Source organism: Macaca thibetana, chromosome 6 (genome assembly GCF_024542745.1).
Source record: "Macaca thibetana thibetana isolate TM-01 chromosome 6, ASM2454274v1, whole genome shotgun sequence".
Lineage (NCBI taxonomy): Eukaryota > Metazoa > Chordata > Mammalia > Primates > Cercopithecidae > Macaca > Macaca thibetana.
In genome coordinates, this window is record NC_065583.1 from 2,605,567 (window position 1) to 2,631,679 (window position 26,113).

Consider the following 26,113-nt stretch of genomic DNA (forward strand, 5'->3'; position numbering starts at 1 on the left):
TGTGACCAAAACAAAATAGAAAATACTCAATCATATAGCAAAACTTGTGATTCAATCTGAGAAAGCTGACTGAAAAAATAAAATGGTATGAAATTTAGTCAGGGAAGTGCTTAGAAGTACTTATAGTCTTGATACAAAAATTAGATAAAAAGTTTGAAAATTAATTAATGAGCTATATAATATAACAAAACCAAAGAAATTAGAAGGAAATAAAAAGCTAAGTTCATTAAGCATGTAATGTAATTATTTAAAAAAACTTAAAAAGAAAGGATTAACAAAGCCAAAAGTTGACTTAGTATTTACAAACTTCTGGTAATTTTGATGAAGAATAAAAGACAGATGCATACACAAAAACTTTAGAAATAAGGAACAGAATTTAACTATTGAAGAAGTAGAAATTAGAAGGTTAATGAAAAAATAATATAAACAAATTCATGGAATAGAAGTTAGAAGGTTAATGAAAAAAAATAATATAAACAAGTTCATGCCAAAAAATGGAAAATGAACAAATTCTTAGAAAAATAAAATTTACACAAGAAGAAATAGAAAATCTGATACCATTGTAATCATAAAAAGAATCAAATTTGAGAAACCCCGTCTCTACTAAAAAATACAAAAAACTAGCCGGGCGAGGTGGCGGGCGCCTGTAGTCCCAGCTACTCGGGAGGCTGAGGCAGGAGAATGGCGTAAACCCGGGAGGCGGAGCTTGCAGTGAGCTGAGATCCAGCCACTGCACTCCAGCCTGGGTGACAGAGCAAGACTCCGTCTCAAAAAAAAAAAAAAAAAAAAAAAAAAAAAAAAAAAAAAAAAAAAAAGAATCAAATTTGAAATTTAAAATATTTCCACAAAGAAAATACCAGGCTCAGAATGTGAGTAGACAAATGTTACCATTCATGAAGTAGATAATTCTGTTATACAAACTCTTCTAGATAATAATGGGGAAAGGAAGCACTTCTCAGTTTATTCCATGATGTCATAACTCTAATGGCAAAATTAGATAAGGACCAGAAGGGAAAACACAAAAAAATTGCATGGATGCAAAATTCCTAACCCCAATATCAGTAGACTATATCCATTTGTGGATAAAAAGGTGAAGTGCTGCACTAAGTTAGGTTTATTCCCAGAAATCAAGGAAGGTTTAATTTTGAACCTATTGGTTTCCATACAAGATGGTGAAATAGCATGAGTTTCTTTCTCCCCATAACAACTCTGGTGAACCTCCCAAATGAGGTGGGATTATTGATATGATGAATCAACATAAATACTATGAGAATGCCTGAGAAAGCAGATTTGAACTGGTGCAAGTTGGCCCATGGCAAAATATTTTGGGGTGTGTGTGTGTGTGTGTGTGTGTGTGTGTTGTGTCTTTTTGTTTTGTTTTTTACAAAGCTCAGGTCTGGAGCAGCCAGACACTGCAATGAGAAGATGGCGTTGGAGAAGTTTATGGCTTATACATTTCTTCCTCCCACACATTGCTTTGGGATGATCTCTGTCTGCCACATTTACCCAGACATTATCAGCAAAAGCCCAAGCTAGATGATGTCAGCTGTGTCTAACAGCAGAGCATTTAAGCCATTTACAAGGAGAAGTTGATGGAAAGGAGTGCAGACTGATCAGATATCCCCCTTGACCACTTCCAAACCCTCAGCTAAGGAGAGAGACTTCCAGCTCCAGCTTAGAAACATGTAGAGAGCTTGGAAGTCATCACTCACATCCTCACAACAAGCAAAAAGGTAAACAAACGGAAAACCAGTGATTCCTCCTAGATCCATCAGATAGTTGAGGTCACAGGACACATTGCCACCCTGAAAACTGGAGAAGTAGGTGGATACAGAGAATCACAGGCAAGATCAGCTTACCAAGAGCAGAAGCTTCTGGAGCCAGTAACTGGTAGGAACACTTACACGATGACTGACACATTGTGGGAGGCAGATCATGGACTGGCTTAAGAGTAAGACTGGGGCCACAGTTTTATGGGGTTCACCTCCAGGAACCCCACCAGGTTCTCGCAGTGAAATCAAAGAAAAATCCCTTTGTGCTTCTGGCAGGGGTAGGAGAAAAGTAACCATTTTGAAATATGCCTGGGGAAAGTTACCATTTTGAAATATGCCCAGAGTGTTCTCTGAAACAAAGGCTTGCCCTCAAGGGCAATATTTTACTAGAAACTTTTCTGACCTGGGAGAAAGGCAATTAGACAACTCCACCCTGTCACCTAGGAATGGAAAAAAAGCTAAGAAATGCCTCTGAAGATCACAGCCCAGGGACCGAAACCCATGAAAAACCTGAGATTTAATCATAAGATGATAGATTATTATATACCTCCTCTCCTCAACACTGTACTATTATATCAATAGGACTCCAGAAGAATGACAGTGGATTGCAACTAAGAGAGGTGCAGGACTCCCTTTAAGAAGTAATTCTTCTTAAGCATACTCTACTTAAGAAGGAATTCTTCTCAACATACTCTACTTAAGAAGGAATACTTCTTAAACATACTCTACTTAAGAAGCAATTCTTCTTAAACATACTCCACTTAAGAAGGAATTCTTAGGGATCCCAAAGACAACAGGGAAGCAATAAATCAAACAAAACAAAATACACACACACACACACACACACGGAAACAAGAGGGAACTGACGCCTATGGCACCTGTAGCTACAGCAGACATTGAGCACAGCCTAGCTCCTAGAGATTCACACGAAAGCTCGCAGTAAAAGTCTGATTACCTCAGTTCCTATTACCAGATACAGCATGCTCAGCTTTCAACAAAAAATTACACAACATGCTAAAAGGCAAGAAAAAAATACAGTCTGAAGAGATAAAGCAAGCATCTGAATCAGACTCAGATATGACACAGATTTTGGAGTTATCAGATGGAGAAGTTAAAATAACAATAATATATTAAGGGCTGTAATCGAATACATAGACAACATGCAAGAATTGATGGGTAATATAAAAAGAGAAATGGAAGCTCTAAAAAAGAAAAGAAAATCCTGGAAATGAAAAATGCTAACAAAGAAGAATGCCTTTGGTGGGCTCATCAGTAGACTAGACAGAGCCAAAGAACGAATCCGTGAGTCTGAAGATAGGTCTGTAGGAACTGGAATGCAAAGGTGAAAAAGGATGGGAAAAAAGGAACAGCACCTTCTCATGTGCTCTTCTGTCTGCCTGCAACAAGTCCTGTTTCTCAACTGCCCCAAGGTCTCCGCCTGATGCTACTTACTCACAAAAGCACACTCTGACCTCACACCATGCTCTGGGGTAGATACATCTCTATTGAACGCTCTTATCATAGTCCGTAGTTTTCCTTAATAGCATTTATCAAAATTGTAATTTAAGGATTATTTCTGCATATGTACACTACCACCCATGATTGAGAAACTGTTACTAGACTAGCCTATCCAAGAGAAAGAAACCCTACATCTAGAAAAAAATATTTTTTTTCCAGATAATGGACAACGTGCAATACAGAACTCTAGTCCCCAAGTGAAGGGAAACAAAAGTGAGCCCTCAATACTCCTGACTTTCTATCTGAAGGCACTTTCAGACCAGTGACATTAGTCATTTGAAGAGTTGAGGACACAGCAAGTGATGTCAATAGTCAAATAACATGGCAAATGATTTTAAGTGGTTTTCCTTGGCTCTTGATGCGTCAATGATGTTAGTGATACTGCTCAGTTCTTGTTGATTTGATGAGTTAATATCATTTGAAATTACTTAGTAATTGGCCTCTACAAATAGATTGTGTGGAACCAACTACAAGCAAGAATATTTTCAAAGAAAATACTAATTTGGTAAACCCGAAGTGAAATCTGTAAAAATGTGTTCCAACTGCTGGTAGTAAAAATACGTAAAAAACTTTTTTTTTTTTGAGACACAGTCTTGTCGCCCAGGCCGGAGTGCAGTGGCATGATCTCGGCTCACTGCAACATCCTCCTCCTGGGTTTCAGGGATTCTCATGCCTCAGCCACCTGAGTAACTGGGATTACAGGCACATGCCACCATGCCCAACTAATTTTTGTATTTTTAGTAGAGACGGGGTTTTGCCATGTTGGCCAGGCTGGTCTTGAACTCCTGACCTCAAGTGATCCACCCGCCTTGGCCTCCCAAAGTGCTGGGATTACAGGCATGAGCCACTGTGCCTGGCCTAAAGAACTTTTTCCAAGGCTTGGTTAGACAAGTTTACAAAGCTTGCAAAAGTTTAAGGTGTTTAAAACCTGCAGTTATTCATCAGCAGGTAGTATGCAGGAAATAAGTCTGTCTTATTGAACAAGTAATGTCAAAAGTGAACTTCATTTGCTCTTATGGACTTAACTATTGTTAGCTCTGTGACTTTTTTTTTTCCAGAAATAGAAGTCAAATATTCTGACTAGCTCTGCCACACAGCAGTTCAATGACTTAGCAGTAATAAAGTTTGCAATTTTTTAAGCTCAGGGCTGAGGGTGAAATTTTTCTGAATGAGAAGAACTTTGTTCAAACACTATTATTAAACATGGGATGCCTTTAGAAACTAGCTTTTGCTGCAAACTTGATGTTTCTTAATGAATTCCACCTTAAATTTCAAGGGAAATCAGAGCTTATATGCAAAGCTTACTCTGCTGCAAAGTCACTTCAATGACAACTAATATTTGAATCACAAGTAATGTGAAATGCTTTATATATTTGACATGCTGTCCAAGTTTAAAATAAGAAGTGATATCTCCTTTCTCACAAATATTTTCCACACATATGGATTCTGAGCACAAACTCCAATTCCAGCAGCATTTTTTAGATCATAATGCAAATGCAAAAGAAATATACATATTTCAAAATTCACTTAACAGTACAACTGAGGAGGATCCACCCAACTCTTCTGATTAATCTGCAATGTAACAGTGTGCCGAAAGGCAAACATCCAAAGAATCTAACGAAATTCTATAAATGACTTCTAAGCACTAGATATGCCCAATTGAAATAATATGCTTATGGACAGATATCAGCATCCGACAATGCTATCAGTGTGAAAGAACATTTCCAAAGATGAACCACATAAAATTTTATTACAGATTGGCATTAACAGATAAGCATTTGCAATAGGTTGTTTACAACAAACTCAATTGAGATAGAATTCACATACCATGTAATCCACCCATATAAAGTGTACAATCCAAAACCTTGTAGTATATTCGGAGTTGCGCAATAATTAGAATGATTTTAGAAAATTTTCATTATTCCAAAAAGCAACTCCACATCCATTATCAGTCACCCCACATTTTCTCCAACCCTCTAAAGCCCTTGGAGATCAATCATCTACTTTCTGTCTCTACGGATTTGCTGATTCGGAAAAACCACATATAAATGGAACCATCCGATATGTGGTCCTTTGTTACTGGCTTCCTTCACTCAGCACGTTTTCAAGGTTGATCCATGTTGTCGAATTTATCAGTGTTTTCTTTTTATTGACAAACAACGTTTCATTATACAAATGTGCCACATTTTGCCTACTTATTCATTGGTTGATGGACATTGGGTTGTCTCCACTTTCTATTACCAATAATGCTGCTATGAACATTCATGTACATATATCAATGTTTGTTTTCATTTCTCTTGGGTATAAATTTAGGAGTGGAATTGCTAAGTCACATGGTAACTATATTTAATCTTCAAAGTAAATTCCAGTCTGTTTTCCAAAGAGGCTGCACCATTTTATACTCCCACCAGCAGTGTGTGAAGGTTCCAATTTTTCCACACCCTTGTCAACTTTTTATTAATTTTCATTAAACACTATAATGAGCTTCATCATTGGAGGGTGTTTTCCAAGGAGTTCTCTACATTTGATCTTTGCTGAGAAGTGACTTCTTAATTTTAGCAAATCCTGTTCTCTTGATGAGACTACTTCCAAAACCATCAAGCCCTGGATCCTTTTTGCTTGATGGTCTTTCCTATAGTTTTTAATCTCTCGTCATGTTACTATAATCAAGAAGCCAGATGGCACCTGCAACACTCAGCCAGGAAATCTCTCTAGTGAGATCATATTAGGCACATGTTTTACTTTCAGTCTGCCACTACAGAAGTTCTTCCTTCCTCCAGTTTTCCAATAACATTTACCTCACTTTTCTAGAAGTCCTCATCTACAGCCTTGTCAGACCATGATGCTGCTATCGCTTCTTCAAAGCACTTTAGTTTTTTACCAGCACATGCCTACTTAACACCTACTGCCAAGTTCCAAAACCACTCCCATATTTTGGGTTTTCATTATGGCAGCTGCCCACCTCCAAGTACCAAGTTCTGTATCAGTTATCTGTTGATGCATAACAAATTACCCCAAAACCTACCAGTTAAAACATTTACTAACCCAGAGTTTCTGGGGGTTAAGAAGCCAGAAGTGACTGGTTTAGCTAGGTCTTTCTGACTCAGTGTCTCACATGAGGTTATGGGCAAGTAGTTGGCTGTGGCTGCAGTCCTATTTGAAGGCTCAGGCAAGGGAGGATCCACTTCTAAGCTCGCTCACATGGTTGCTAGAAGGCCAGTTTGTTGCTGGCTGTTGGCCATGGGCTTCGTTACTTACTATGTGGAACTCTCCATAGGCTAAGTGTCCTCACGATAAGGCAACTGGCTTCCCAAAGGACAAGTGATTCCAGAGAGCGCATGCCTGTGCAGAAGCCATAGCCTTTTCATAACCAAATATTTTAAGTGACATCACATCACTTCTATCATATTCTATTTATTAGAAGTGGGTCAAATTACTATTTTCCTACTGAAAAATTTGACATTTCATCAATTTCTGGAATGGCCACACTTTCTGAAACATTGTTACAATATCTACTTTAAAGTCTTTGTCTCATAATTCCAACATCTGTGTCATCTTGGGGTTAGTGTCTGTTGTCTTTCCTTTGAATTGTTGAAAATTTTCTGACTTATGTATTTCATGTGATTCTGCATTGCATCTTGGACATTTTGAATATTATGGGCCTCTGGGTATTCAATTCTTCCAGAAAATGTTAGGGTATTTTTTCCAGCAGGCAATTTAACTGATTAAGTCTTCGTCACCAGTTTCAATCCATCTCCTATGGGCTGTGGTTCTAATGTCAGTCCAGTTTTCTAAGTACTTTCATGCTATTTGCATCTCTCTTTGCCCAGTGTCAGACCTGAACAATTATTGCGTCAGACCTATATATGTATAGACCAGGGGAGAGCCCCAGATTGCATAAACAACTGTTATGAGATCACTTTCTTGAGCTTCCTTATCTTTGTCACCACCTAGACACCTTTCCAGCTCTCAGGAGCCACTTCCTCTTCCTGATCATCAGGTTAGAAATCCAAGGGTTTAGGTTCTCCTCTCTGCTACACACCTCATGGATACATCACTTCCAGGTCCAAGTAGCAGGAAGATAGTGAGGGAAGAAAAGCAATGGGGATTCTCCTAAACCTTTTTGGCCCAGAGATCCTCTAACCAGAGTGAAGGGTTCTTAACTGAGGTTTAGATGCCTGCTCAGCCATCTCTGTCCTCACCACAGGAATGCCCGAGTGCCACAATGATCTCCTTTCAAATTCCAGTTTCCTTCCCAAATCTGCCTGTTATTACTTTTGATGGTGCCCAGACAGCTGCTCCATGCCTTAGTTACATTTAGCATGAGAGAGAAAGTGGAGCATGCTCATTCCATTTAAAGGGAACCCAGTACCACCCAGTTACTTTATTTCCAACAATTACATCACTGGAGGATTAACTCTTAAACAGGAACTTCCTAAGAATATAAATGAAGAATTCTGATTGAAAGATTCATCACTTTATCCAATCACTTTTTGCATTAATTTTTATTAAAAATTGACACATAGAAAAATTTTTTAAATGACCAATGAACATCTCCACATCCACCACAAAAAAAGTTGACTAATTTTGTACATATTTATTTGAAAATATGCTGCCAACATCATGACTTTTCAAACTTAAAAAAACTTCTGCATGCATCTCCTAAGAATTAGAACATTATCCGACGTAACTCAATTATCACTTCTAGAAAAATCAAACACACCACATTTATCTAATACCCATTCCATCTTCCTATTTCCCCAAATAGCCCCTCAAATGTCTTTTATAGGTTTTTTTTTTTAATGAATCAGAAGCTAATAAAGGATCACACTTTCCATTCGATTATCTCTCTTGCCTTAATCTAGAAGAGACCACTTTTTGTTTTATTACATTTGCTTTTTGAAAAGTCCAGACCAGGGCCAAAATGCACAAACTATGGCTTACAACCTCACACCCCTGCGTAGGGCCACAGTGGAATGTGTGAAAGATCAGTTTGGCTTCATTAACTATGAAGTAGGAGATAGCAAGAAGCTCTTTTTCCATGTGAATGAAGTTGAGGATGGCCTTGAGCTCCAGGCAGGAGATGAGGTGGAGTTCTCAGTGACTCTTCATCAGCGCACTGGCAAGTGCAACACCTGGAATGTGTGGCGGGTCTGTGAGGGCCCCAACCTGTTGCAGCTCCTCGACCTGAGCAGTTGGTCAGTCCCTTGAAGAACATCACCCTGGATGATGCCAGTGCTCCTCGCCTAATGGTTCTTCATCAGCCAAGGGGACCAGATAACTCAATGGGGTGTGGAGCAGAAAGAAAGATCCGTCAAGCTGGTGTCATTGACTAACCACATCTACAAAGCACATCATTAATCCACTATGATAAAGGTAGGGGGACTCTGGTGAAGGTTTCTGAATATCTCCCTCTTCATTCCTCCCGAAATCTGGAATACTTATTCTTTTGAGCTATTACACCAGTTTTAACACCTTTCTCATGTTGTGTTTAAAAAGTACATTTAAGAAAACCATTTTAAAATAAATTTAAAAAAAAATTCCAGACCAGTTGTCCTGTACCAACTCTGGACTTGTCTATTTCCATAATGTGTAATTCAACTTGTTCCTCTACTCCTTGTATTTCTTTAAATAGGAAGATAAGTCTAGACAAAAGATTTAATTAAATTTGGGGTAAACATTTTTGGCAGTACATCAAGGATGATCACACATGCTTCATACTGCATCCTATCAAGAGCCACATAATGTTGGCTTATTCCAGAAGTAGGGAAATGCAGTTTGACAGCCAAATCTCATTGTAAAGGCGATTCTTTTGCAATAGGTATCTGTGATCTTCTGACACCTTGTAAACAAAGTTCCTTAAAATTTTTTTCACCTAATGGGTTTTACCATTGATTTTTGCCAGATTTAATTACATTAAGGGTTGTAAAATGGTAATTTTTCCAAATCTATCATTCTGTGTACATTTAAAAGAAGACATTCTTCAAATAATTTTATAACGAGTTTTCTTTTTTCTCTACTTTCATCATTATGAACTTCTTTTCCTTCTTAGCATTATCAGCAATATCAGTGATTATTCTTTTTGATTTTAAGTTGTCCTAAATTTGGCCCGTGAGAATACCTTCGACTTGGCGCCTGTCCCCTTCTGACATTACCCCATTAGTCTTCAAATACTATCTTGCTTTTCATTTTATTTTCTTAATAAAAAAAAGTATTTTAGCCACACCACCCACTTCCCCTGCTCCAAACATGGAATCAGCCACTTCTCCAAGGAACTCTGGTTCCTGTTAGTGGGGAATGGCATTTAGGAACCAAAATTTGGGTACTAAGCATGCTCACCACTACTGGGTACAATGTTAAATATTGAGGTCTGTTTAAAAGCCTCATTTTCTTTGTAAATGTATTTAAATACATAAAACAATAACTTTCTGATAAGCTAAAACCAGTCAATTAAGAAATATACTGACTGCTTGGATTTAATTCTAATATTTTTCTCAGAAGGTCTAGCTAATTGTATTAGAATAATTTTTTTTTTTATGATACCAACTGTGAATTCAATGAAAGTCAAATATAAAGTTGGAGGAAAAATGCCTGGGGGGAACTAAACATTTCAATTGATGAAAATAATGCTTAATAATTAACTCTTCATATATAACTTTCCACAAAATAATTCCTAAAATATGTGTAATAAGAAGGCAATCTTATATGTGAAGTATCCAAAAGCAATTACACTTTCTGGACCTCAGCTAGCTTTACAGATTTAAGTACAATTATAATAAAAGCAGGCATAATTAGGGACTCATAAGAAAAAAGAATATAGTTGTGAGTCAATTATTAAGATTAAGGTGAGAGGAAACCCTTATAGATAAAACAGTAACTTTAAATTACTGCAACTATGTCTAACTAGGCTACAAAACAAACAGTACTGTTGGGACCTCAGGTTGGAAATAAGTCTATAATCATCACAAAATACCAGATCCGAAGACCTAGATTCTAGTCTTGACTCTGTTCACTAAGTTCAGGTTCTTCATTAGTACAATGAAAGGCTATAATTAAACCTCTCCTGGATCTAATGAGCTACCAGACATGTAGCCTCAGGTTCTGCCAAATATATCCCTTCTGCAACAGATAACAAAGTATGTGCTTAACAGTCTTTCCAGCTGCTTCAGTTAATCCGCCTTCTACGGTACTATAATAGTACTCAGTTCAGTTATATAAAACTATGTCAATTTAAGAAATGACAGAAGATAAGTAAGAGAGTCTACCTTTGGGCAAGATTTTAAGAACTAAATTCTAAATTAATAAAACTACATTTTTTAATAATAAAGGACTTTTACGTTTACACACACACACATGCATATGTGTATATACGTATGTTTACATATATAAGTTGCTGGTGGGACAGCTCATAAAAAGAGCTTTATTATTTCCAGGTGAAGAGTTAAATTTAAATAATTCCTTTTTATGTTTAGCTTCCCTTTATGAAAATAAGCGCTTCCTATGTTGGCTGGCTATTTTAAAGAAGGCCACACACTTATTTACATTATTAATAACTCAGTGACTGTTTTTAAAAGAAAATTCACACATTGAAGCTTACTCTTATAAAGGGAATATAGTCTTATGAGAGAAACAAAATGTATATTTAACTATTTTTCATGATTTTTTAAAAGTTAGGCCTTTTACATTTTTTCTATCAATTAAATTTTCATAGGTTTTTAGAAACCTTCAAATTTATGGTTCTTTTAAAACTTAGCAAGTCAGTGCTCTTCATAATTTCACTGATCAATGTTATCATTACTTAGTGGCAACTAACATATTTCCTTCAGGAGAAGTAAAAAAGACAAATCTATTAGGAGTTTGTACCCTATTGATTATTCTCCTTATGACCCAATGAGAAGTCCTGGATTATTTGAGAGATGAACTAAGCCTCATAGGCCTTATCTCCTCTAAGAAATCTCTGATACTGAGCGAGTGAGGAGCTGCAGATTAATGGTTTCCCATATTCCTTCCATTTATAGAGTTTCTCTTTAGTGTGAACTTTTTTGTGTCTACAAAGGTTTGATCTGTAACTGTAGGCTTTCCCACATTCCATACATTTATACAGTTTCTCCCCAGTGTGGATCCTCTCGTGTTCCGTTAAAAATGAATACTGGCTGAACGCCTTTCCACACTGATTACACTGATACGGCTTCTCTCCGGTATGAATCCTCTGATGCCTGTAAAGGTTAGATTTGCAACCAAAGGCTTTCCCACATTCCTCACATGTATAAAGTTTTTCCCCGGTATGAATTTTCCGATGTTCATTAAAGGATGAATACTGGTTGAAGGCTTTCTCACATTCATTGCATTGATAAGGTTTTTGTCCAGTGTGAATGCGCTGATGTTCAATAAGGGTTGCAATACGTGTGAAGGTTCTCCCACATTCCAGGCATTTATACAGCTGTTCTCCAGTATGAAGCCTCTGATGTTCAGCCAGAGAGGTAAACTGGCTGTAACCCTTCCCACACTCACTACATTTATAGGGTTTCTCGCCTGTGTGGATTCTTTGATGCCTGTGAAGTTTTGCTCTGCAGTTGAAGGCCTTCTCACATTCACCACATTTATAGAGTTTCTCTCCAGTATGAATTCTCTGATGTACAGTGAGGGTTGAACACTGGCTAAAGGCTTTACCACACTCCCTACATCGATATGGTTTCTCTCCGGTATGCACTCTCAGATGTTTGATAAGGGTTGAACTGTTGCTAAATGCTTTCTCACACTCATTACACTTGTAAGGTTTCTCTCCAGTATGAATTCTCTGATGAGAAAGAAGGGATGATCTGTGGCTGAAGGTTTTTTCACACTCGTTACATTTGTAGGGTTTCTCACCTGTATGAATTCTCTGATGTTCAATAAGATGAAGATTCTGCTTGAAGCTCTTCCCACATTCATTACAGATGTGAGGTTTTCCTCCTGGGTAAATTTGGAAGCATTTCATGAGATCAAAATTCTGTTTAAAATCTTCCCCAAATGTATAATACATATTGGGTATCCTTTCTATAGGAACACTCTGTTGTGCGACGAGAGCTGTATTTATAAATAAGCTTTTCTCTAATTCAAGACTCGTATGGTTTCCATCTTCACTGATGGTTTTCTCATGCGAGACTATCATTTGCCTGAGAGGTTTCTTCTCTTGCTCCTCTTCTATCCTGCTCTCAAATTCCACAGCTTCTTCAGAGTTAAGGTCCCAGGGACCATCCTTAATGGATTCTTCCTTTATCATTCCCTGAGATGTTTCCTCTACAAAAACGTCCTGTCTATGAGGCAATGCTTCTGTTTCAGGCCAAGTCTTGAAACCTAAAATGAATCAGAAGAATTAATGCCTCCTCTGCTGGAAGAAACAAACTGATGTATCAGTGAGACAATAAAACTGGTAACAGTATATGTAAAAGCAGAGTGTACAATCAGATTTCAAATGCTGACCTGAATCTTGGGAAGAACAGGATGGGATAAAGGAAAGTGGGGCGAATGGGTTAAGGAATGGCATGGGAGAATACACAGGACAAATTAACAATGAAAATGAAGTGATTCCACCCAGGTAAAGTAAAGTTAGATGCAGAAGAACAGACTGGGTAGAAGATATGAGGATACAGAAAAATGCCAAATGAGAAGTCCACGTTGAATTCCATGGGATACTCCACTCTGTCATCGTTTTCCACTCTGCATATACCAGGCAATGAAGCAGGCAGCCTACTTTCTCCTTCTTACTCACATGTCCCTTTCATTGTATTATCTCCCCATGTTCTCTCTGAAACTCCATACCCAATAATTTTTTAAATATTTGGATTGGTTTTCTTAAATTTCTTTATTTCATGTGACTGATTTTATATCGTAGTCTGCGAAGGGGGAAACAGTCTGTTAAAAAGAGGAAGGCTAGGCATGGTGGCTCACACCTGTAATCCCAGCACTTTGGGAGGCTGAGGCAGGTGGATCACCTGAGCTCAGGAGTTCGAGACCAGCCTGGACAACATGGTGAAACCCCGTCTCTACCAAAAATACAAAAAATTAGCTAGGTGTGGTAGCACGCACCTGTGGTCCCAGCTACTCAGGAGGCTGAGGTGAAAGGATCGCTTGAGCCTGGGAGGCAGAGAATGCAGTGAGCTGTGATCACACCACTGCACTCCAGCCTGGGTGATAGAGCAATGAGCTGTGATCACACCACTGCACTCCAGCCTGGGTGACAGAGCAGTGAGCTGTGATGACACCCCACACTCCAGCCTGGGTGACAGAGCAGTGAGCTGTGATCACACCCCGCACTCCAGCCTGGGTGAGAGTAGTGAGCTGTGATCACACCCTGCACTCCAGCCCGAGTGACAGAGAATCATCTCAAAAAAAAAAAAAAAGGAGTGGGGGGACGTTCAGGTTTTGAAAATTACAACAGCCCTGCAGCATGACTGTGACGATTCTATGTGATTAAAGTTTAAGATGCTCATTATAAAAAAGAGGAAAATATGGAGTAAATTGCCCCTGTGCAACAATCTATCCCTGGTGATTGGAAGAATAACAGTTTTTTTCATATTACCTTTCTTTGTATTTTCCCCTTTTAATTTTATCACAAAGAGAGACATATTCATTTCTTCTAATAAGCTGCAACCAAAAGACTGCACTCACTCTCTTTGTAGGACTCTCTTGAGAATAATGAAAACCTGCAGGAGAGTTGAAGTCAATATGTCTTAAAGTCCTGAAATATGTCCAAGTCCCAAGCTCAGCTTTGATTCTGGGTGAAAAGATTTAGTTTGAGGTGACTCTAAACTACTCTCTGTTGAAACCTGATTTCCTTTCATCAATCCATGACAGAAAATAGGTTAACATTAGATAACTGCAATTAGGTAATTGTGTGTACTTTAACCTATACAACTCAAACAAAATACAACTGCCTGAGCATCTCAATAGAACTCAGTATTTCCAAGAGTTTCCCAAGAACTGCCTCTTTGTGACCTACGTGTCTACGAAGACTCTCTTGTGCCCATTTCCCAGCCTCTCACTTACCTAGACAGGTGTCTGAAGGGACTTCTCTTTCCTCCAAGCAGGGATCTTCTCCTTGTTGCAACTGATGAATCAACTTTGGCATTGAAAATGGAATCCCTGCTCATGAGGAAGGAAAGGAAGCTTGAACAAATAGCATGAAGAGCAATCCAAGAACTCACGTACTACTCACTCTGAACCGACACAGCAAAGGACGCGAGGCCTGAGAGGCAGACAAGGCAGCACTAGCACTTCTCAGGGGCACTGGAGCTGTCAATGGGTGGGGAAGGTCTCCGTTCAGAAACATTATAGGGCCCTGGCAATGAATGCCTCTAAGATGGGGGGTCCCTATATGTTTTTCAGAATCTAAACTGGGATCTACTCACTGGCCTACTCCAAGGAGGAAAATCTGATTGGCGGTGGGATGTGAGGGAGAGTGGAGGGTAGAGAAACAAATAGCAAGAAGGGCATCACAACAGGAATGTACACTTTCAACTCTACAGCAATTCAACCTTTCCGAGGGGCTCACTAGGGCAAAAAACTACAGGCTCGGAACCCCAAAGATGGATCTGTGAGGCGTTCCTATAACAGATTCTTCGTCATAGGCAAAAATTCTTACCCAGTGAGACCAGGCTGCTGTAGTTCTCCAGCATCACCTCCCGGTACAAGGCTCTCTGGGCAGAGTCCAGGTGCAACCACTCGTCCTGGCTGAAGAACACAGCCACATCCCTGAATGTCACGGACTCCTGTAATGGCAAATGCACTCCTGCTCACCCAGGACCGTCTTCTTCAACGGAAGTCATAGTAAGAAAGTGACAGTGGGATGGACAGAAAACCCCAGGATTCTAACTATTTCACATCAACTGTTTATGTAATTTTTGGAACCATCCATTAGCTATTTATTTAGTTAAACAAGTATTTATGGAATACTCACTGGGAACAATGACACATGCCACATGCAGTGGGAGGAGGGGAAGACAGGCAAAGTTCCTGCCAACAAGGAGTGTAAATACCAGCCTGGGATCTTTCTCAAGAGAAGGTGATGTGATGACAGAAGCAGAGAGTGGAGTGCTATGCTTGGAAGATGGATGAAAGGGCCACAAGCCAAGGGCTGCAGGGAAACACTAGACGGTGAAAAGGGCAAGGAAATAGATTTTCCCCGAGAGCCTCTAGAACGACCCAGCCCTGCCGACAGCCTGATCTCAAGCCAGCAAAACTGAATTCAGACTTCTGACTTCCAGAACTGTAAAAGAATACATTTATGCTGTTTTAAGATGCTGCATTTGTGGTAATTTGTTATAGCAGCAGTAAGAAAGAAATACAATGTGAACAATTGAAGACCACCTACATATCTATCAATAAGGGAATGGAGAAGCAAATTATAGTATATTGATGCCATGAAATGTTATGCAGCCATTAAATAGAATGAGGTAGATCTCTATGACACTGGAATTTGACCTTGATATATTATTGATTCATATGAAAAAACCAGCCACAAAAGAATCTATATTTGTTGAAAAACTCTACATCTGTATATACATACATGATGCATGCAAAACTATCTGGAAGAATACAAGCTGTCACCCTCGTTATTCTTTGATATTTGTGGAGAGGGGCAGAAAAGCAATCTTTCACTTACTACTTTATACCCTATCATTAGGCTTACAGTTTTTTACACTTTGGGAGATTGTGTGTATGTATGTTTGTGTGTTCCTTTGCTTTGAATTTTCTTAAATTCCACTTTACTATATTTATATATATATTTTGAGACAGAGTCTCGCTCTGTCGCCGGGCCAGAGTGCAGTGGCACGATCTCAGCTCACTGCAACCTCTGCCTCCCAGGTTCAAGCAATTCTCCTGCCTCAGCTTCCTGAGTAGCTGGGACTACAGGCGTGTGCCACCAGCTAATTTTTGTATTTTTAGTAGAGACGGGGTTTCACCGTGTTGGCCAGGATGGTCTCGATCTCTTGACCTCATGGCCCACCTGCCTCAGCCTCCCAAAATGTTGGAATTACAGGCATGAGCCACTACACCTGGCCTATTTTAATTTATATGTTGACTTTTTAGTTAGACCTCTTTGTATTTTTAGTGGTTACTTGAATAATTATAATATGCATTTTTGGTTTCTCATCACCTATTTAGAGCTAATATATCATTTCACATAGAATGCAAGAATATGGCAAGTATAGAGGACATCACCACTCTTCTTTATGCTATAGTTGTTACAAAGATTTTCCCAGTTTAGAGAGTTGATGGCACTCATCGAACTTCACTGAGCATATTCATGTTAAGGTTTTTATTTAAAGGCAAAGGGTACAACACAGCAAGAGAGAGAGTTCAGGGAAGCACTAGAAAACCAAGAGACACTCCATGTGCAGCCTCCCTTATTTGCACAGACCATGCCATGACTCTGGATCTGTGTGAAGAATCTTGGTGTCGGAGAGCTCAAAGGAGGAACTCTCAGCAGGGGCACTGTATGTAATCAAGCAAGTCCTGTCAAATCTTTAAGGCCAGTCGCAAGCCATCAGTAAGGAAGCTTACCAGGAGTAGCCACTGGCATTGAGATCTTAAAAAATACACAAGCCAGGCCGGGCATGGTGGCTCACACCTGTAATCCCAGCACTTTGGGAGGCGGAGGCAGGTAGATCGCCTGAGGTCAGGAGTTCAAGACCTTCCTGGCCAACACAGTGAAACCCCGTCTCTACCAAAAAAAAAAAGTACAAAAATTAGCCAGGAGTGGTGGCGCACAGGAGGCTGAGGCAGGAGAATCACTTGAGACAGAGCAAAACTCCTTCTGAAAAAACAAACAAAACAAAACAACAACAAACTCACACAAGCTGATGGCTGTGTTCGGTGGCTCACACCTGTAACCCTAGCACTTTGGGAGGCCAAGGTGGGTGGACTGCCTGAGCTCAGCAGTTCAGGACCAGCCTGGGCAACATGGTGAAACCCCATCTCTACTAAAAATACAGAAAATTAGCCAGGCTTGTTGCATGCACCTGTAGTCCCAGCTACTCAGGAGGCTGAGACATGAGAATTGTTTGAACCCAGGGAAGCTGCAGTGAGGCAAGATCACACCACTTCACTCCAGCCTGGGCAACAGAGCGAGACTCTGTCTCAAAAAAAAAAAAAAAAAAAATGCTGCCTTTATCTTGTTTTGGCCAAGAGTCAAAAAAATAGACATCCAAGAATTTCCAGAGAAAAATATAGAGCTTTTCCAGATAAAAAGATAGAGCTTTTCCAGTTCAGATGTTAAATAAATTCTATCTTCATGGTTATTATTTACATTATAACTGCCTACATTATAAACTCCCTCCTATAATACAATAGTATTATTTTGCTTTAAGCAGTCAGCTGCATTTTAAAGAAATCGAGAGGGAAAAAAAGTATTTTATATTTATCCAGATAGCTACCATTTCTAATGCTCTTCATTCTTCCTAAAATCAGAGTTCCCCTCTGGTATATTTTTCTTTTAACTTACATAACTTCCTTTTTAGTATATCTTATAGTACAGGCCTGCTGGCAATGAATTAGCTTAATTTTATTTTGCCTGAAAATGCCTTTATTTCATCTTGATTCTTGAAGAGTATTTTCATTGGATATAGAATTCGGGGTTGGTTTTTTTCTCTCTCTCTCTTTCAGCATGTAAAATGTCATTCTATTGCTTCAGGTCTTTGTCGTTTCTGATGAGAAGCCAATGGTCATTCAAATATTGATTCTCTGCATGTAGTACAGTTTTTTTCAGCCTGCTTTCAAATCTTTGGTTTCTGTGATTTCTCTATGACTTTCCCTAATATGGTAGAGACCAGCTAGCTATATGTGGCTACTAAATACATGAAATGTGGCTCTTCTGAATTGAGATATGTTATCTGTATAAAATACATACCAGATGATTTACTTAAAAACATATATACACACACATACCAACATATACATACACACACAAACATACATGCAAGTTATCTCAATAACAATTTTATATTGATTTCATGTGGAAATAATATTTGGACATTCTGGGTCAAAGAAAATACATTATTAAAGTTAATTTATTTGCTTCTGTTTACTTTTTTAATGTGGCTGGTGGAAAATTTTATATTAGGTATGTGGCTTTCATTCTTGGTTCACACTATATTTCTATTGCATGTCATTGATCAATGATATGTATAGCTGTGACCTCCTTTGTATTTATCCAGGTTGAGATTCATCAAATGTTATAAATCTGTAAAATTATGTTTTTTACCAAATTTGATAAATTTTAGGCCATTATTTCCTTTTAATATAGTTTGTACCATTCTCTGTCCCTCTCGTTCTAGAACTCTAACTTCATATATATTAGACCTTTTAATATCATTTAATTGGTAACTGAGGCTTTTTTTTCTCCCTGTTTTTCAGATAGGATAATTTCTATCTTCAACTGTCACTGACTTCTACTTATGTTCATTTCCAAAAGTTAAGCCTATTCACTAATTTTTTTTTTTTTTTTTACAATTTCAGTTATCTGACTTTTCAGTTTTAAAATTTCATAGTCTAGAATTACTTTTTTCACAATCTCTATTTCTCTGCTTGCATTTCCTATTAGTTCATTCTTTACATGTATATTTTCCTTTAAGTCCTTGAGCACAATTATAATAGTTGTTTTAAAATCTTTGTGAATTCTAATATCTGGGTCATCCAGGTCATTGTCTCTACTGATTGTCTTCCTCTTGAGTTTTGGTTGTTCTTTCTCATTTCTTCATATGCTACCTTACCCTGGAAATTGTATAGTACACAATGTGTAGAAACTGGATTTTGCTATGTTCCTTTGAAGAGTACTGAGTTTTTTTTAAGCAGGTAGTTAATTTAGTTGGAGTCAAATTCCAAACTCTGCCACCTCTCTAGCAGGCAGCATCAAATATCTTTGTTCAGTTCTTATTTGGGCTACTTTGAGTCTGTCCTGTGCATGTATGGTTCAGGGGTCAGCTAGAGATTTGGGCACAGTTTGTGCACAGAATTTGGGGCTTCCCTTCTCTGCCTCTCTCCTTTCCAAGATTCCTCCTCTCACTTTCCAACTGCTAAGTTTGCCTCAAACTCTATCTTGTGGTTCTTCACACCAGTAAGACTGCAAGTTTGTGACCAAGTTTTGATCATTCTATTGGTGCTGACTGTGGCCTACTCCCAGGCAAAAAGCTGTAAAAACCAGAAAATTTATCTGGTGACAATTCCTTCTTCCAAATATACACAGGTGTCCAATATCTGTCTGCTTTTGACTTCTCTCCAGTACCTTAAGTTTGCTTATATTTTATCCAGAGTGTAGTAGTTATCCACACATGAATTCGTCTGAAAAGAGCTATTTCTCTATTACCAGAAGCTGGAAGCACATGTATCTTTTTGAAAATATATTTTAAAAACTCAGTGAGCCTAGCAAAGCTCATTAAATATTAAGAAAAGAAAATGACAGACTCCTAGAACCCCAGATCTGAAAGACATCTTATCAATAATCTCATCCAGTTGTTCTCATGAGTGTGTGGTATCTCCCCCCACCTCCCTAGAGTGAGTAGCAATGTGTGAGGGTGTTTTATTTTTCACAATGACTAAAGGAGTCCTACTGGCATTTAAAAAAAGAGATCAGGGCCAGGCGCGGTGGCTCACCCCTGTAATCCCAGGCTCACGCCTGTAATCCCTCATGATCCCTGAGGCAGGAGGATCATGAGGTCAGGAGATCAAGACCATTCTGGCTAACAAGGTGAAACCCCATCTCCACTAAAAATACAAAAAATTAGCCGGGCGCCTGTAGTCCCAGTTACTTGGGAGGCTGAGGCAGGAGAATGGCGTGAACCTGGGAGGCGGAGCTTGCAGTGAGCCGAGAATGTGCCACTGCATTCCAGCCTGGGCGACAGAGCGAGACTCCATCTCAAAAAAAAAAAAAAAAAAAGGCCGGCCGCGGTGGCTCACGCCTGTAATCCTAGCACTTTGGGAGGCCGAGGCGGGCGGATCACAAGGTCAGGAGATCGAGACCATGGTGAAACCCCGTCTCTACTAAAAATAGAAAAAATTAGCCGGGCGCAGGGGCGGGCGCCTGTAGTCCCAGCTACTCGGGAGGCTGAGGCAGGAGAATGGCATGAACCCGGGAGGCGGAGCTTGCAGCGAGCCGAGATTGCGCCACTGCACTCCAGCCTGGGCGACAGAGCGAGACTCCGTCTCAAAAAAAAAAAAAAAAAAAAAAGAGACAGAGATCAAGGCTGCTAATCATCTGGAAATGGAAGAGAAAGTACTGCACAAGGAAAGATAACTCCACCCAAAATGCTTATCATGTTCTCACTTAGAAACACTTGTTGTCTAAGCTGTATTTTTAAAATAAAGATGAGAATCTGGGTTGTGGCAGGTGGCGTTATAGGAAGATTATAAGAAATGTGAAGTTTGTTAGGTTTCCAGCAATAGAAACTGACTTTGGCTCATTTACACGAAGGACCAGGTAGCTCCAGGGAACCTGATAGTCACAGAACTAGGCTTGGAAAATAAAACAGAAACTAGGGCAGCAACATTCTGGACCACGGCCAGGATCACACTAGGAAACCAGACTTGTGAGAATACTGTTGTCATGGAAAAGTAGATGGTACAGCCTCACCAGCATGAGACAGCTACTGCTTTTGCTGTGCCACTCCTCCTTCCTCTAGGAATTCAAGTTACTGATGTTGCCACAAATTACCAAACTGTATTCTACATCAGAGGTCCCCAACCTTTTTGGCACCAGGGACAGGTTTCGTGGAAGGCAATTCTTCCACAGACAGCAGGGTTGGGGGAATGGTTTCAGGATAAAACTGTTCCATCTCGGATCGCCAGGCATTAGGTTCTCATAAACAGCACACAACCTAGAGCCCTCACATGCACCATTCACAACAGGGTTCGTGCTCCTATGAAATCTAACGCCGCTGCCGATCTGACAGGCGGCAGAGCTCAGCTGGTAATGCTCGCTCACCTGCTGTTCACTTCCTGTTGCACAGCCTGGTTTCTAATAGGCCAGGAGCTGGTACCGGTCTGTAAAACCGGGGGTTGGAGACCTTTGTTCTGTTCCTGTTTCCTCATATCTCTAGCTCCTGATTGAAAGTCTGAAGTAGGTCCAGCTTGGGTCACAAGCCTGTACCTTATCTATAATTAAAGCTAGAAAAGTAAGTATCTGGTGATTTTTGTTTGTTTTTGAGATGGGGTCTTGCTCTGTCGCCCAGGCTGGAGTGCAGTGGCATGATCTCGGCTCACTGCAACCTCCGCCTCCCAGGTTCAAGAGATTCTCCTGCCTCAGCCTCCTGAGTAGCTGGGATTATAGGCACATGCCACAATGCCCTGCTCATTTCTGTATTTTTGGTAAACATATTCTGATTGGCAGTTGGTCGAAAGAGTTATCATCAGTAGAAAGGAATGTCTGGGTCATGATAAGGGGTTGTGGAGACCCAGGTTTTGTCAGGCAGATGAAACCTCCAAGTAGCAGGCTTTAGAGAGAATAGACTGTAAATGTTTCTTATCAGACTTAAGGTTTGTGTTGGTATTAATGCTGGAGGGGTACAATGAGGCATGTCCAACCCCTACTTCCCGTCACGGCCTGAACCAGTCTTTGAGGTTAAATTTCGAGGGTCGAGGAGGAAGTCCAATCAGACAGCTGCAGGGGGCCTTCTAATTTTATTTCTGGCTTATACCCCTATACCTCAGAATGTAACAGTATTTGGAAACAAGATCTTTAAAGAGGTAATTAAGTTAAAATGAGGTCTTTAGGCTGGATCCTAATCTAACATGGCATGTGCTTATAAGAAGAAGAGATTAGGACACAGACATGCTCGTGCACAGGATAAGCCACGTGGCAGGAGGCAGCGAGAAGGCAGCCATCAACCAGCCAAGGAGGCCTCAGGAGAAGCCAGACTCGTCCACACCTTGATCTTGGACTTCTAGCCCCCAGAACTGCAAGAAAACGCATTTCCACTGTTGAGGCCATCTCGTCTGTGGTATTTTGTTATGGTGCCCTGGCACACTAATACAGGCTCCATGCTCTGCAAACAGGACACTCACGGCAAACCCAACTTCCATCTTTACCGCCAATCTGTTCCCCTAGGCCTTAGAATACTTCCAGAAAAAAAAAAAAAAAAAAAAGCATTCTTTTTCTTTTAAAATTTCATTTGCTTTTAAAAAAGTATACAAATTAAACATAATCAGAAACTAAAATTAAACTTCAGAAAAAAATGTATAAATTGAAAACAAAAACAAAACAATGTAAGTCATACTAAATCCTATTACTCAAGACAAGTTGTTCCTTTTAGAAATATATTCCAGGTTTTGGCCAGGCGCGGTGGCTCAAGCCTGTAATCCCAGCACTTTGGGAGGCCGAGACGGGCGGATCACGAGGTCAGGAGATCGAGACCATCCTGGCTAACACGGTGAAACCCCGTCTCTACTAAAAAATACAAAAAACTAGCCAGGCGAAGTGGCGGGCGCCTGTAGTCCCAGCTACTTGGGAGGCTGAGGCAGGAGAATGGCGTGAACCCGGGAGGCGGAGCTTGCAGTGAGCTGAGATCCGGCCACTGCACTCCAGCCTGGGCGACAGAGCATGACTCCGTCTCAAAAAAAAAAAAAAAAAAAAAAAAAAAAAAAGAAATATATTCCAGGTTTTATATCCAATTACACACACATGGGTTCTTTTGACTATTTTCTAAACAGTATGAAAACAGACACATGCTAAAGAATAGAAAGGATACAAAAGAACACGCAGTGCCAAGTTAGGGATTCTCTCCTGACTCCAACTAGTGGTCCCATTCTACAGGGAACTAGCAGTGGTTACACATGTATCCTTTTTTAATGGGAAAATTCTCAATCCTGCTTTACTAGCATTTCATGGATCTTTATCACATCTGCATATAGAAATCTTTTTTTTTTTTTTTAAACACACAGGGTCTCACTCTGTTGCGTAGGCTGGAGTGCAATAGTGCAATAAATCATAGCTCACAATAGCCTTGAACTCCTGGGCTCAAGTGATCTTCCCACCTGAGCCTCTCGAGTAGCTGGGACTATAGATGTGTACCACCATGCCCAGATAATTCTCTTGTTTTTCTGTAGAGCCAGGGTCTTGCTATGTTGCCCAGGCTGGTCTTGAGCTCCTGGCCTTAAGCCATTCTTCCACCTTAGCTTCCCAAAGAGCTGAGATTACAGGCGTGAGCCACTATGTCCAACCTCAAACCTCATTCTTTTTTTTTTTTTTTGTCGCCAGGCTGGAGTGCAGTGGCGCCATCTTGGCTCACAGCAACCTCTGCCTCCCTGCCTCAGCCTCCTGAGTAGCTGGGACTACAGGTGCACACCACCACACCCAGCTAATTTTGTATTTTTAGTAGAGACAGGGTTTCATCATGTTGGCCAGGATGGTCTCAATCTCTTGACCTCATGATCCACCCACCTTGGCCTTCCAAAGTGTATTCCTTTTCATTAGTGCATGATATATTCCACTGTATAAGTACCATAACTATTTTAACCATTTTCCTTATTTAGTATTATTTAGATGGTTTCTGTTTTTTGCTGTCACAATGCACAATGACCAGTCTCATATGGATATCTCTGGGTATGCCTATGTTTATAAGATAAACTGTTAGACACTGAAGTATTAGATCAAAGTCTATGCATATATATATACACATAAACACACACACATATGTACATATATGTGTATAAAGCAAAACTCTGTCTCTGTTAAAAAGAGACACATATGTATACAAATATATGTACGTGTGTGTGTGTATATATATATACACACATATATATATAGTTTTGTTTTGTTTTTTTGAGACAGAGTCTCGCTTTGTCACCCAGGCTGGAGTGCAGTAGCACGATCTCAGCTTACTGCAACATCCACCTCCTGGGTTCAAATGATTCTCCTGCCTCAGCCTCCCAAGTAACTGGGATTACAGGCATGTGCCACCAGACCCAGCTAATTTTTGTATTTTTAGTAGAGACAGAGTTTTGCCATATTGGCCAGGCTGGTCTTGAACTCCTGACCTCAGGGTGATCCGCCTGCCTTGCCCTCCCAAAGTGCTGGGATTACAGGCTATATACATATTTTGATTCTGACAGATGTGGAAGATTATACTTTCCCAAGATGACCGCATCAATTTCTCTCTCATCTTACATGCTCTTTGTCTAATGTAACACTGACATTTCTCCCACCAAGAAGTGAGTTCTATGTTTCCTTCCTTTGAAGCTGTCCAGTAGAATTCAATGGAAATGATCTATGTAACTTCCAAGGAAAGGTAGTAAAATAACACACCTCTCGCCTGGCTCACTGGATGCTCACTTTTGGAGCCTAGTCACCATGTTGTGAGCCCAAGACACATGGAGACATTACAGGTAGATGCTCCTTCCAACAGCTCTATCTGTGATCACAGCAGTGAGCCAACAGCAAGCATCAACTACCCAACACGTGAACGGCTGAGGCTTCAAATGATTCTATAGCCTCCAGTCTTTACATCTCTCAGCCGAGACACCAGACTTTGTGTGGCAAGCTGTTTCTCCCACATACCTGCATTCCTGACCCAGAGAAACTGTGAGAAATGATAAATGATTACTGTTATTTCATATCCCTAATCTTCTTACTATATAGCATGTATATCCTTCCATGTTAAAAATACAATTCTACTTCATCATTTAAAATTACAGTGTAATTGGGATGCCATAAGGAGAAGAAAGAGAGAACAGAGCAGGTGAATATCCAAAGTAATAATGGCTGAGAATTTTCCAAAATTAGCGGCAGACACCAAACCTCAAATCCAGAAAGGTCAGAGAAGAACGAGCAGGATGACTACCAAAATATCTACACCTAGGCATATTATATTAAAACTTTAGAACACCAGAAGCAAAGGGAAAACCTTGAAAGGAGACAGGGAAAAAAATCTTACCTATAGAGAACAAGGATAAGAATGACAGTGGATTTTCTCATGAGCAACATGTAAACAAGAAGAGAGTGAAACAAAATATTTAAAGTGCTGAGGGAAAAAAATCACCAATGTAGAATTCAATATCCAGAGAAATTATCCTTCAACAAGGATGAGAAATAAAGCTTTCTCAGACAAACAAAAACTAAGGGAATTCATCACCAGCAGTCCTCCTTTGTCATGGGGAAGGAAAATAACATAGATCAGAAACTTGAATCTATGTGAAGACAGGCGGGAAGACAGAGAAGGAACAAATGATGATAACATAAAATCTTGTATTTTCCTTACTCTTGATTTAGAAGATAACTATTTGCTTAAATGAACAATAGTAACAGTGTACTGGGTGGTGACAGCATATGGATGAGTGAAATGAATGGCAGCAACGCCATAAGGAAGAGGGGAAGGAAGGAGGAGTGCTCTGTTATAAGACACCTCCATTACCCATGGGGCAGTATAATGTTATTTGAAGGCAGACTTCGATTAGTTGTAAATTTATATTGAAAACTATAGGGTAACCACTAAAAAAAAGTTTTTAAAGCATAATTGATATATGTACAGAGAGCAGAAAGATCCATGGTTGCCATACTGATATAAATAAATGTTTGAATAAATAAATAAATGGAGAGACGTGACAATCCTCCATACAGATTTCCAAATAATGTATGTCGATTCTTCACCTCTAGGAGTGGTGCCTATCTCGCCACGCCGTGTCGTCTTTCTAAGGAATACAGTATATGGGAAGGCAGAAAAAGAAGGTAACTGTATAGTGGAGAAACTTGACAAACAGTGCCTCAGGCAGGTGATAAAGAGGAACAGCAACAGGGATAAGTCATGTTATTAGTATGCAATTGTAGTATGATGTGATCAGACTGACACTTCATC

The 26,113-nt window shown here is 39.7% G+C and overlaps 1 protein-coding gene across 3 annotated transcripts in view; it reads right to left on the reverse strand.

The window, feature by feature from the left end:
- Positions 1-5,021: 5,021 nt before the first annotated feature.
- ZNF354C (zinc finger protein 354C) overlaps positions 5,022-26,113 on the reverse strand; it is a 30,178-nt gene continuing 9,086 nt past the window's right edge. For 2 of the 3 annotated variants that reach the window (XM_050794188.1, XM_050794186.1), the window contains 3 exons: positions 14,914-15,040; positions 14,319-14,414; positions 5,022-12,626 (listed from right to left, as the gene is read on the reverse strand). In XM_050794188.1, the coding sequence (XP_050650145.1) occupies positions 11,212-12,626; positions 14,319-14,414; positions 14,914-15,040 (1,638 nt within the window). In that variant the 3' untranslated portion in view covers positions 5,022-11,211. Of the gene's footprint in view, positions 12,627-14,318; positions 14,565-14,913; positions 15,041-26,113 lie in introns of those variants that run through there. The other variant, XM_050794187.1, reaches the window with a different exon arrangement.